General features: G+C 42.6%; 1 protein-coding gene across 3 annotated transcripts in view; it reads left to right on the top strand.

The window, feature by feature from the left end:
• The window catches only part of GALNT9 (polypeptide N-acetylgalactosaminyltransferase 9), a 104,251-nt gene extending 96,209 nt beyond the window's left edge, over positions 1 to 8,042 (top strand). For all 3 annotated transcript variants that reach the window (XM_007426103.3, XM_088135319.1, XM_088135318.1), the window contains 3 exons: positions 3,623 to 3,718; positions 4,085 to 4,252; positions 6,337 to 8,042. In XM_007426103.3, coding sequence (XP_007426165.1) covers positions 3,623 to 3,718; positions 4,085 to 4,252; positions 6,337 to 6,483 — 411 coding nt within the window. In that variant the 3' untranslated portion in view covers positions 6,484 to 8,042. The remainder of the gene's footprint in view (positions 1 to 3,622; positions 3,719 to 4,084; positions 4,253 to 6,336) is intronic.
• Positions 8,043 to 12,154: the final 4,112 nt, after the last annotated feature.

Genomic DNA, 12,154 nt, shown 5'->3' with positions numbered 1-12,154 from the left:
ACTCTCCATAGCTGAAGGGTGCCAGGTTGGAAAGAGGGATATACACTAGTCCTCCCTTAGCGACCACAATTGGGACCAACAACTCAGTCATTAAGCAAAGTGGTCACTAAGTGAAACTGCGACCGTGCTTACGACCTTGCTTCAGCTTTCCTTTGCTTTACAGACCTGTGAAGGTAATAAATGCAAGGATTGGCCACAAAGTTACTTTTTCATCACTATTGTAACTGCAAATGGTCGCTAAATGAGACAGTCACTAAGCAAGGACCACTTGTAGCTGCATCAGTTGAAGCATCTCTTTTCTCCTAGCATTTCTTCCATTCAGCCCTTACCCAGCATAGTGATGGTGGTGATGGTGGGAATGGGGTGGTGTTTTCTGACCCCACCTCAGGGTTACATGCCTGACCCAAGCAGATGTATATGGTTGGTCATATACCTATCAATAAAAGCCAGCAAGGATAGTTTTGGGAGGAGGAGTTGAATACAGCTAGACTTGAGTAGGTATGGAAAAACAATCTATCATGAATTTAATTTCTGATTTGCAAGTTAAAAGGTGTAGAGGGCATAGGGAAAGACAGAGGAAGAGCCGCTACCAAGACAACAGTCAGATAAAAGAAATCTGAGTCCAGGCCAGAACTGTAATCCGAGTAAGCATCTCAAGCAATTCCCTCCCTAGTTCACCTGAAGATAAAGGGAGGGTGGCGGAAGCACATTCAGACTTACAAGATTCAGAAAAAAATGGGTGTGGAATGATGCGCGTCAGTTCAGGTCCATTAATTCTCTGTGTCATAATATACATTTCTAGCGTTTCTCTTCTCACCTCCTCCACACCAGCGTACAGAGCGTTTCATGCCCAGTTACTATAGCTTTACTATAAAGTTAGATCCATGTGGCATAGGTTTCTTAGTCTGGTCTACCTTGTTGAGCTGGCAAAAGGGAATGAATAGGTCAGCACCGCCCTGTTCTGCTGGTGCCACCAAAGTATTTTGTATCACCAGATAGGAGAAATAGAACCATTTGCAGCTTGTGAAAAAGATGTCAGGTTCCAACAGCTCCAATGAAGAATGTTCTTCTTCAGCCAAGACGGCAAAGCTGTGCCAATTAGTCACAGCTTCCTGTAGCTAAGCTGTTACCAAGATGTCAGTTTTCACCAGGCAGTGTAAAGGATGGAAGGGACCCTCATTGCTGCCACCCACAATGAAAAAAATGGGTGTGGAATGATGCGCGTCAGTTCAGGTCCATTAATTCTCTGTGTCATAATATACATTTCTAGCGTTTCTCTTCTCACCTCCTCCACACCAGCGTACAGAGCGTTTCATGCCCATTTTCTCCATGGTCATAAGTAGCACATCATAAATTGCATTTGATCTTTGAGTATTGTGCTTGGGGTCCTGTGGAAGGGGATTGGAAGAAAAACTCTATGGGATTGGATTCCATTTGGTAAAACGTATACGAACGGAATGCAGCAAATATGTTAGATCAGGATACCCCCAAGGTGTTAATCATTTTCCACTTTTGTAACACCAAGGGAAGCTGCAGAGGGATGGAGAGTCACATCAAAAGAGGCAAAAATCTGTCTCTTCCAACGCTCCAGCTGAAAAGCACCCGAAGAAATTCAGAAATAATCCTCAAACACCTTAAGAATAAGGGGGGAGGAGGAAGAGGAAGAGGAGGAAGAGGAAGAAGAGGAGGAGGAGGAGGAGGTTCTTTCCATGGGGAAAGACATTTCTGAGAAATTGCCCAGACAATTTTGGCATGGCACTAACATTTATGCTGCACAACATAATTGCTAATCAGGTTGCGAGTGTGATGTACAACTAGGCCTTTGCTGGTTGTCTCCTGGAATTGTGATTTGAAGACAGCTTCCACGTTATTATTATTTTTTTTCCCCCGTTCAAAGGAATCATGATAAAAATAAGCCTTGTTGTCTTTGGCCTCTGGAAGATGGAGCAACTAAATATACGGTGAAGGATATAAAACTTACTGAAAGGTAGTAAAAATATATTTTCCACCCACCGAAGAGACATTTTTTTTTCTTTTTAAAGGCTGAGTCATAAAAACCCATCACATCTTTACCCCTGAATAACACCCTTTGTCGTAAAGCAACTCTGTTCCCACTTAAATTTTGGCAGCACACTTTGAGAACAGGCAGGACTCAGTGCTTTCTAGCCTTGGAATTTGTGATGTGCTCTCCAACGATATTTTATATTGCCTTTCAGAGAAGAGGATTCACGTAACTCCTGAGACGCTCCCCCATTAAGCCAGGTTTGATAATGGATCGTATTGGTTTATTAAAGATAAAGTCATCTTCCATTTTATTGCAGTCTGTGAAGATTTACGAGATCCAGACTTGTTTAAAGGACACTCAACTGGGAAATGGGATAAGAAACCATCATATTTATCAGCCACAATTTGGTTTGGATTTATTTATTGTTTTATCACAGTGGAAGGAAGCCAGACTCAGGTTAGTTAAGAGACAGAGGGATGTCATGGTTTCAGATGTTGGAGACATGGGTTGAGTCCCCATCTGTGGTCCATAACTTCAGACCAGCTTGAAAGAGAGACTGTATCAGCTTCCAAAGGGTAGGCCAACAAGGGCCTCCAAGCCATGATGGCTACTTGGAATGGCTTATGTATTTTTCTCAAACTTCCAAGAGTGATAAATTGCACCCAATAGAAGGAATTCAGATTTTTCATCAGCGTTACTCTGAGGGGTAATCAAACTATGCTATTTCCGATGCACAGTACCGCCTCGTCGTCTTTCATAGCTCATCTTGCAAAGAAAAGCCTGCTCCAAGTTATGGTTCCTGTTTCGGGGTGGGAAAATGAACAACAGCTGCTTCAAAGGATAATCTGTAGTCACCTTGGCTGAGGAAGAAGCTGGCTGCCAGGCTGTGAGCTGATTAAAAGATTTATGGCACGTGAGAATGAGCAGAAGACAAACCTTTTCTTCTCTTAAAGAGCCTCAGAAATGGACCTCATGGAATTTATATTGCCAGTTTACAATAGGATCACCTGGTGGCTCTGAAACCATTCACCCATTAATTTTGATGTTCATTTTTCATACCCTTGTTTTTGCCAGTTATGAAAATGATGCTCCAGTTCTGGGGGGGACTAATACCTTTAAATCTGGGGCTGTATTGGTTTGGAATAGGGAGTTCCCCCAGTACTAAGCATTAAGATTTGGAGCTCAACATGAAGGCAGCCCAAAGAGAAACAAACAAAGTCTTTAAAAAGGGAGTAAATGAAGAGATAAATAACGTAGCGGTTGGGGAGAAAGGATGTTTTAGACAGTGTCCTACATGTGGGGCTCCTTCAGTTTCTGCTTTCTCCCGTGAAATTTTGGTGCGATATTCTTGGATAAGCTTACGTTAGGGTATATGTTACTGTTTAGCTGGGTTCATACAATGTGCTTCATGAAGTCAGGCCAAGCCTTAGCTAGGGGGACATTGTTTCCTGTGGGTCTGACAAAGCTCCAAATCACACCATTTCTGGCCCCCAAATCAGGCCCATCACAGCATTCAAGAGGATGGATCATATACTTCTGGAAATAGATTGTCACAAGGTGTTTTAGACATATCCACCTTTCTCCTTCATCTCTTACCTACCCCGGTTTTGATTTCAGGTACGCAACAGCAAAGCTAGTGGCTACTGCCTGGACCAGGGAGCAGAAGATGACAATAAAGCGATCCTCTATCCCTGCCACGGCATGTCCTCCCAGGTAAAAACGCACCCTTGGATGCTCTTCTTAGGTCAAAGATCAAGCTGGATGGAAATCTCTACCTTTGAGAAGGGGGACTGATTCTCTTGCTAGATTTGGAGCTAGGAGTTTAGAGAGGCCCCACAAAGTCTCGAGGAATTCCTAGCCAAACTAGAGGTAGATTCAATGCAAAACCAGCTTGCGTTCCTTGGCCGCAAAGAGGTGGGTGATACAGTCAGACCATACGAGTTTCCGTAGGAGGAACAGTTTTAAAGAAGTAGGGATTTGAATGGCGAGATGAGAGTTTCATTTTCAACAACTCTCTTACGTATTGTGGTTGTGGTTGACTTAACGCCGGTGTTACCTTTGATTTGGTTTTGGTCTCAGCTTGTCCGTTACAGCACCGAAGGATTGTTGCAGCTGGGCCCGCTGGGATCCACCGCGTTCCTACCTGACTCAAAGTGTCTCATAGATGATGGGAAAGGAAGGACCCCCGCGCTGAAGAAATGCGAAGACACGCTGAGACCAGCCCAGCGACTCTGGGATTTCACACAGGTATTGCAGGCATGTTGGAATATCCAGGTACAAGTGAGGAACTGGAGGAGAAATTTTATTCAGTTCAGATATCACACTTTCCAAGAGCCCTTGACAACTTCCTGTTTTCCAAATGTATTGGGACTGCTATTCCTACAAATCTCAACCACTATGGGGGTTGGGAATCCTGGGAGTTTCATGGAATTCTGGGGGCTGCGTGGATGCTGAGGATTCTGAAGTTCCATGGAATTCTGGGAGCTACATGGAGGCTGAAAATGGTTGGACTTATAACTCCAGCAAGTGTGGAGGGTATCAAGTTGCGAAAGGCTATGGTACATGAACTGTGTGATGGAATGGACTTATGAAGATTTTCTGTCTAGAGGTTGCAGCTAATAAACACAGCAGAACTGAATTTGCATTGTCTCTTGGAGTTCTTTGGGCTAAACCTGACATCAATCTCCCCAGACTCAACCCCAGCTCCCAAGCCAGCCAGCCAGCCAGCCACAACACCGTGAATTCCTTAGGGAGGTGCCAGCCTCATCCTCTTGAACTTCCCACACTCCTGCGGTGAACTAAGAACACGCTTATCTCCCTGAGCCTGGCCTTCATAAGTCCATTCCATCACAACTGAAGATACTTGCATGTGGAAATATTCCCAGCTCGTTCCCATTATTGTGAAGAGTCTCAAAAAAACTGACTTTCCATTTAAGGGAAATACAGCAATCAGTTATTTTGATTACTTTTTTTTTTTTTTTTGCCTCCCCCACTTCTCTTCCTGCTACCTCCAAGCATTGCCAGACACTAATAGAAGGGGTTTTTTTTTGAAGGAGAAAACAGCATACTGGTAGTCCCCAATTTAAGAACAAGTTCCATTCCCAAAGTCTGTCCTTAAGTCGAATTTGTATGTAGGCTGGAACAGTATTATTATATAGTATTGGGTAATGAACTCGAACCCTTGTGCATTTAACTTGAATCATTGTATATTTAACTTGAATTTTGCTACAACAGGCTCTGTTCTTAACTATAGGTTGTCTGTAAACCAGGCCTTCTTAACCCGGGGACTACCTGCATTTAGCTCTTCACTCACCTTCCCTTTTTCTCATGCAACACTCTCCTCTCGGGTGGCCTTCTCTTCTTGTTCCCCCCACTGAACACCCAGAGCCAAACATTTAAATTCTTCTTCTCCATACTAGCAAGCAACCTCTTGGTCAGGTTTTCACACTCTCCTTTTTTAAAACCCGTATTCTGGCTCTCTCTTTCTCCATTTAATAGTCAGCAGAGTTATTCCAGCTAACCGATTTTTCTTTCCCTTCTAAGTCTTACAGCATGTCATTTCCATATTTTGCTTTTTTTCTGTTTTCATCTAAGATGGGAGGGGGTTCTTCCCCCTCCATCCACCAGCAATTTAAGTCCTATTCAGTTCTGGCTGCAGATCTGAGAGTGCAGAGACCTGGGGCAAAATATGCTTTGATAATAATCTCTGCACTTGGTTGCTAAGAATGATGCATTTAGGGTCTTGACCTCATAATTTTATAAGAAAAGGCTCTTTCAATGGTAACGTGGATCACTTCCCTTGTTTCCAAAAAGGGGAAGCCAATCTTGCTATGATTAGGGCTTTTCTGTTCATTCTGCTTCTAGGAGGTCCCTACCCCGATGTCCTACCTTGATGGCACCACTGGTTCTTAAGCTCCCTCTGCAGAAAGAGTTCTTGAACCAGCACAGGATTGCCAGATGTAGCCACTTTTTAAATTTTGCACAGTTCTTCACTCAGTTTGAGATCAGATGAAGGATATGGTCAATAAATAAAAGGGTGTGGGTCACAGAATCCAGGCCAGGAAAAAGGTCTGAGATAGACCTGAGCAGCTGGGACTCTCATAGTTGCTTAACAGTGCTGGGATTTGACCTGTTAATGATGAACTTCTCTGCTTTTTTTTATTAACAGCCTTTTGAAATCTACACCACCAAATTAATAGTTGGGTTTACATAAAAGCCTTTATCCTGCAATATCTTTGTTGTGATTTGTATTACTTTACCTTTCTTTGCATTTATTGGATTAGTTTTGGAAAGTATGAGAGTTCACGGTCCTTCACTTTCCTTCCCTACAGAATGGGCCCATCATCAACCGAGATACTGGCCGGTGTCTGGAAGTAGAAATGTCTAAGGATGCCAATTTTGGACTCAGATTAGTAGTACAGAGATGCTCGGGTCAAAAATGGATGATCAGAAACTGGATAAAACACGGAAGACATTGATTTCCAAGCCTAAAAGAACAAGGACATCTCTTCTCAAAATCCCATATGCGTCAATCTCTCCGAAGGTTGTAGATTAAATAGGACTAAAATGAAGAAAAGATGGCGAAAAGGAGAAGACCAGTTGCATATTTGGGGCGTTGTTGTTATTTTTTTGAAAGGAACAATGTGGACTGGCCCTGTCTACGTATAGAAAGCTAACATGTCAGGGAGGACGCTAATCTAGGACCTGCTCCTTGATATACTGGTTGGGTTGATTCTGGGAAAATTTTGCCTAGAGGAGGCTCAGTCTTGGGAGCCTTAACCTGCCCCCATTTCAGTCAGAAGCTGAGTCCAACCTATCCTTGTATCGTTGGATGATCAAGACTGACTTTTCCAAGCTTTCTCACTTTGGGGGATTCTTTCAGATGGTTAAAAAAGAGAGACAGAGAGAGAATGGATGATAGAATCAAACTCTACTTTGGGTCTCATGGGGGAAAGAGGGAGGGTAGCCATATTTGGGATGATTTGGTAGGACGGATTGATCTCGTGCCTCGCTGAAGACGGTCCTGTTCCAGGTAGATTTTGTAGCTTTAAGTTGATGCACAACTCTTATGGTGAACAGAACCATGTGCCTTTTCTGCTGTGCTTCCTATCCTGGGGAACTGGGAAGCCACACAACTTCAGCATGTCTGATTAACTATTCAAAACCACCCCAAAGGCAACAGTGAATAATCTGTAAATAAATTACACTGCCCTCCCCCGCGAAAAAAAAAATCTGATACATAATACGTTTCCAGAGAGTTGACGTGGACCTCGGTTTATCACACGAGCCCCGTGATTGCTTTACTACTGAAATCGGAATGAGAAGACAGATGCTGTGTTTCAGCCATACCTTCACACCAACCTGCGGAAGGGATTCTCAGAGGCTGGGGGTGCTTTGACTTGGGGGTCTACCGCCTGTGAAGTTCTAATGGTACCTGCAACCCCAGGTTTAAGGTGCAACTTCTAAGGACTTTCCAAAAGTTTCCGCCCAACTGTAATTTTAATATGTATTAGAAGGGGGCATTATTAAATGCCCGGGGAGTCATCCTATTAGCTGCATTTCATTCACTTGCATTAAATTTTAATTTACCACATTCATCTTTGTCCTAGCACCACCCTCTTTGGGGGAGCATGGTGGGGCTACTCAAAATTTAAGTCTGGCCATGGATGGTTTCAGAGCTCCTGCAGGAGATAGTTCTGGATCCGAATTGCGTAGCCTCCGCAAGTGGTTGGGTTCAGCTGGAGCCCAGGTAAAAGTGCCTTTGATGCAAGTTGGGTGTGGCACCAACCTTTAGTAGAACTGGTTTGGAGGCTGACAGCTTTGGTTCCTACAATCAGATCCTATCAAAGCTATTTCTAAGCTTGTGTACCAAGAAGGAAGAATTGATTTTTCAGAGACGGACGTTTGACCTGGTGTTAAATCAGTTTTTTTTTTTTAATGATTCTCTTTCTAGCATTATGGTGCCTGATATTCAGTCTTATTTGCTAGATGCTACAACACATCTCTTGCAATAAATCCACCTCTTTCTGTATACCCACATACTTTTCTGACCTGAATTAACTTGTGCTTGTGCACATGTGTCATGTCCAAGCATGCTTTTAAAACCAGCAGAAAGAAAGCAAATTGGCGGTCCTACGTTGGTTAACAATGAACAACAATGAGATACCCATGCCAGGGGCTCGATTCACACCCTAAGTTGTACGAAATCCACTAATTTTTGGCTTATTTTATCCCACTGCATGGGGCTTGAATCTTAGTTAGGGCCTGTTGCTAGCATTTGGTGGTAAATTGTGGGTAATGTCACTCCTTAGTAACTACTGTGTGGGAATAGCTCCGTATCACTGAAAGGATGTGCTGCTATTTTATCTGACAAATTCATCCCTTTGTAAGGCTGAAAAGAATCGTGCGCATCAATAATTTCTTCCCAATTGGCTCGAGAATAGAGTTGGGGGACGTGGGAAGTAGACTTGCCTGTGGCTCCCATTTTCAGTGGATTGAGTCTAAGAACACTGAGCACTGAATTTCCGAAGCTCCTCAGTAACATTAGAATCTGAGTAGGTCCTTCTTCTACAAAAGTTCACTTTGACAGTTCAGCAAAGAATGTTCAAAGGTCCTGGGACTTCCCAAAGCAAGAGGTTTTCCTATAGAAGCCTTATGCGCGTGGGAAAGTGCTTCTAGGTCCAAATGCACAACGCACAAATGCACAAGCTGAGCACCAGGTACTTCCAACCGAAGCTGCTGTTCATGAAGTGGATCGTTAAATTGAGACAGACCGGGCTTCTGTACTTTGAAGAGGAGACAAAACCAGACATCTCTGGGAGGAGAAGAGCAATCTGCAGGTCCCTGCTTGTCCATCTTTTGGGGAAGCTGTGCTGCGTTGAATCATTTTCAAAGCCCTGTTCCTCTTCATTTTCAGGATCCCTTTTCCTCTCGGAAAATCTGCATGTAGATTTCTTTCATGGATGCTTTCCATCTGTGGATGTCAGAGGTGAGAACTCATCTGTCCGTATGAGTGCACCTAGTCAAAATTCATTCCGGCTCTATTCACCTTTTGCCCATCAGGGAAGCCAGTGGATTGTGGGTGAGAAAAAACCACTAGCAAGCTCTTTGCTCTTTAGAATTTTAATTAAGGGGTCCAGCAAGGTGAACAGCTAGCTAAGAAGTCATGGGATGAGATAATAATATCTTGGAATGCATATATCACCTCTGAGCTTTGGTGCAGCTTATGTTTTAATAATACCTTCTTGTTCTAGATATCTTCCTGAAAGCCATATAACTTCTGAATACTGATTTGTTTGCTTTATGAATTGCTTTTCTCTTTGGAGACCATCCCTGGAAAGACTCAGCCATGACTGGAATTGTCAAAGACAGATTTTGATTAAATTAACCAATGTTAAATTGATCACCCCATGCCCCCATTGCAGTGCACTTTTCTTTTTCAAAAAATGGGTTTCCTCAGCAGGAAATTAAGGGAGGAGCCCTAAAATCTAGCCCAAGTTTCTCCCTCCATTGCCTTCATGTCTGATCTACATAATCCAGCATGTGATGGACATAAATTGGGTTCCTTTTGATCAATGTTTTTCTTGCTCCACGTTAAAATCCATAGGCAACCTACTATCCTCTAGATATTTTCTAAAGAACTTCCACAACCTCTTGCTGCTGACCGCATGCCTGAGATGGATGGCATTGTTTAACCTACAAGCAAGCAGATTGCCTACTTTGTCTAGTTGTATAACTGAACAAATCACCTTGCTAAGCAAGCAAGTTCCATATATATGACCCCCATCAGGATTATTCTTGTTGTACATTCACCCCAAGAACTTGGTTAGAAGGTGGCATATAAACTCTGATGTCCACCTAAGTTATGGTTCATATCATCCTGATAAAGACAATATTCTTCTGCTGAAAAGCCCAAGCAAGTGGAACTTATGAATCAAGCTAGAATTTGGCCATCACATAGCTGATCAGCAATGTGTAGTTGAGGGAGATGCTTAGCTAAATTATGGTGCCTTTAGAAGGACTTTAAGAACTTGGGAGGAGGGAGAGAGGAGGTGAAGGGGAGGAAGAAATGGGGAAGAGATGGAGTGATGAGAGGCACAACCCTGGGAGAAAAGGAGGGTGGATTTGGAACATTGGAAAGGAGATGATCAGGAAGTCAATGGAGTTGGAACACTGAGAAGGAAATTTTCTTGAGAAAAAAGGCTGCAGGAGGAAAAGAAAACAGCTGGAGTGAAATGATTTGGGTCAAGGTGAAGACCACAAATGGAGCATGTAAAGCAAAAGGAACACTTACATTGGCTGTAAAGAAGCAATGCTGAATCAATGGAGTGACTGAATGTTTAAGGTAAGTCTGTGAATTCAGACATCGCCTGTCCATTCAGATGGGAAGGACAGCCACCTCTTAGTCACCTTATCTGCCAGACCAGGAACCTCCAGAATCCATCGAAGGACAGTAGTCTAGACAGCACCTCCCCTTTCCATATTCCAGAATATAGAGGATTTAGTGGCATAACAGGAATGAATGTTACCTTCAAACCAAGATTTTGATCTTTGTGGAGGGCACCTATGGTTGACTTGGTTCTCCTTGAGCAATGGCAACAATTTTGAGAAAGGAAATGAATAAAGATCATTCCTCTACTGCAGAATGAAAAAGATGAATCTCAGTCTTGTGACTCAACAGGCTCTGGCTGGGTGATTTGATCTGACCAAGCTGGCAAAGTTGCAACAGATGTGTGTGTGCAACATGTTCAAATCCATCAAAGATCCGGCACTTTCATTCCCATGAGGAAAAAGGTTTGGTGGGGGGTTTTTTGGCTAAGGTGGTTGTGCAAATCCAGACCATTTGCTTACTTAAGTGTATTGAACAGTTCCAGAAAAGGGGTTATTTTCAGTAACCAGGTTAAGTATGCTGTGTGAATGCAGTGCACAGGAACCGCGGTACATACATGCCAAGTGATAAAGATAAGGTCATGTCATTAGAGGCAGGATAATTATGTTCAGATTCACAGCTTCATCCATATTCCATTGGAGAGAATATCTTCATTTCTGGCTTGTATTTAAAATGGATAACATAGTTATCTCATGTAAGAACTCATTAAAATTTAACCTGAAGACAGCCTTCAGCAAGATACAGAAATGTGTTTTCTCTTACACTTTCAAGGAATGGTTATGGGCTACACTGGAGTGCATTAGGGACAAATGAGCTGCGGTTGGTTTTCATTTTTTCATTTGGAATTACCAAAATTGGCAAATCTTTTAAGAATCCAGACAGCAAGTACTTGAGAATGTGGAAGAAATTATAACACGTGCCATTATTTTTTATTTTTCCAATATGTATAGGACAGGCAGATACAAAATGGTCATCTCTGTGCTGGGAATAACACTGCCTGGTGAATTTTTGCACAGGCAAAAAATGGTCAGGTTTAACTTTTAAAAAAAGAATCAACCAAGACGGGCCATCACTTTGAACAAAACCTTGCAAACAGAACCGAAAAGAATTAAACCTTGGAGCAAGTCCTCTGTATGCAGATCATAAAGTCTGGCTTATTATTACACCTTGCCTTAAGGTCACAAAATAAGGTAAACTGCCCAGAGCACTTCAGATTTTGGGCAGCTTAACATTTTAAATAAATTAATCAGGATTCCATGGCTAAGTGTCCATTCTTGATCAGGCAGGGATAAATCAGTCTGCCACAAGTCTAAGTTTTGAGTGAATGAAACTCCGGTATAGCTCTTAGATTTAGAACAAGTTTTGGTTTCCCAGCCCACTCAAGGAAGAGCAAATGAACAGCTGATGTACTATATCAATGCTTCTGGGTTAATTTCATCCTGAGATTTAAATCTTCCTTTGCTTCAATTCCTTAATCGTGATGAAAACCAGTTGAGATTTTGTGATGTGATAGATGTGAGAGATGGATGGATGGATGGATGGATGGATGGATGGATGGATGGATGGATGAAGTAAATAGAGAGAGATGATTGATAGAGAGGAAAAGATGCCCTCCAGAGAACTGGAAAGGTGAATGATCTGTTCATTCCCATCTCTGTATTTAATTTTTAATGGCTGAACTCTTCCTGCTCGGCATTGCAAGACCCAGTCGCGTTACCATTCCGTGAAACGGATTTCTTCTGATTGTCCTGAGAAAAGTT

The sequence above is a fragment of the Python bivittatus genome, unplaced genomic scaffold (genome assembly GCF_059951505.1).
Source record: "Python bivittatus isolate LINGU-HERP-01145 unplaced genomic scaffold, Pbiv_v1 ctg000100_np1212, whole genome shotgun sequence".
NCBI lineage: Eukaryota > Metazoa > Chordata > Lepidosauria > Squamata > Pythonidae > Python > Python bivittatus.
This window is presented reverse-complemented; position numbering and strand designations above follow the sequence as displayed.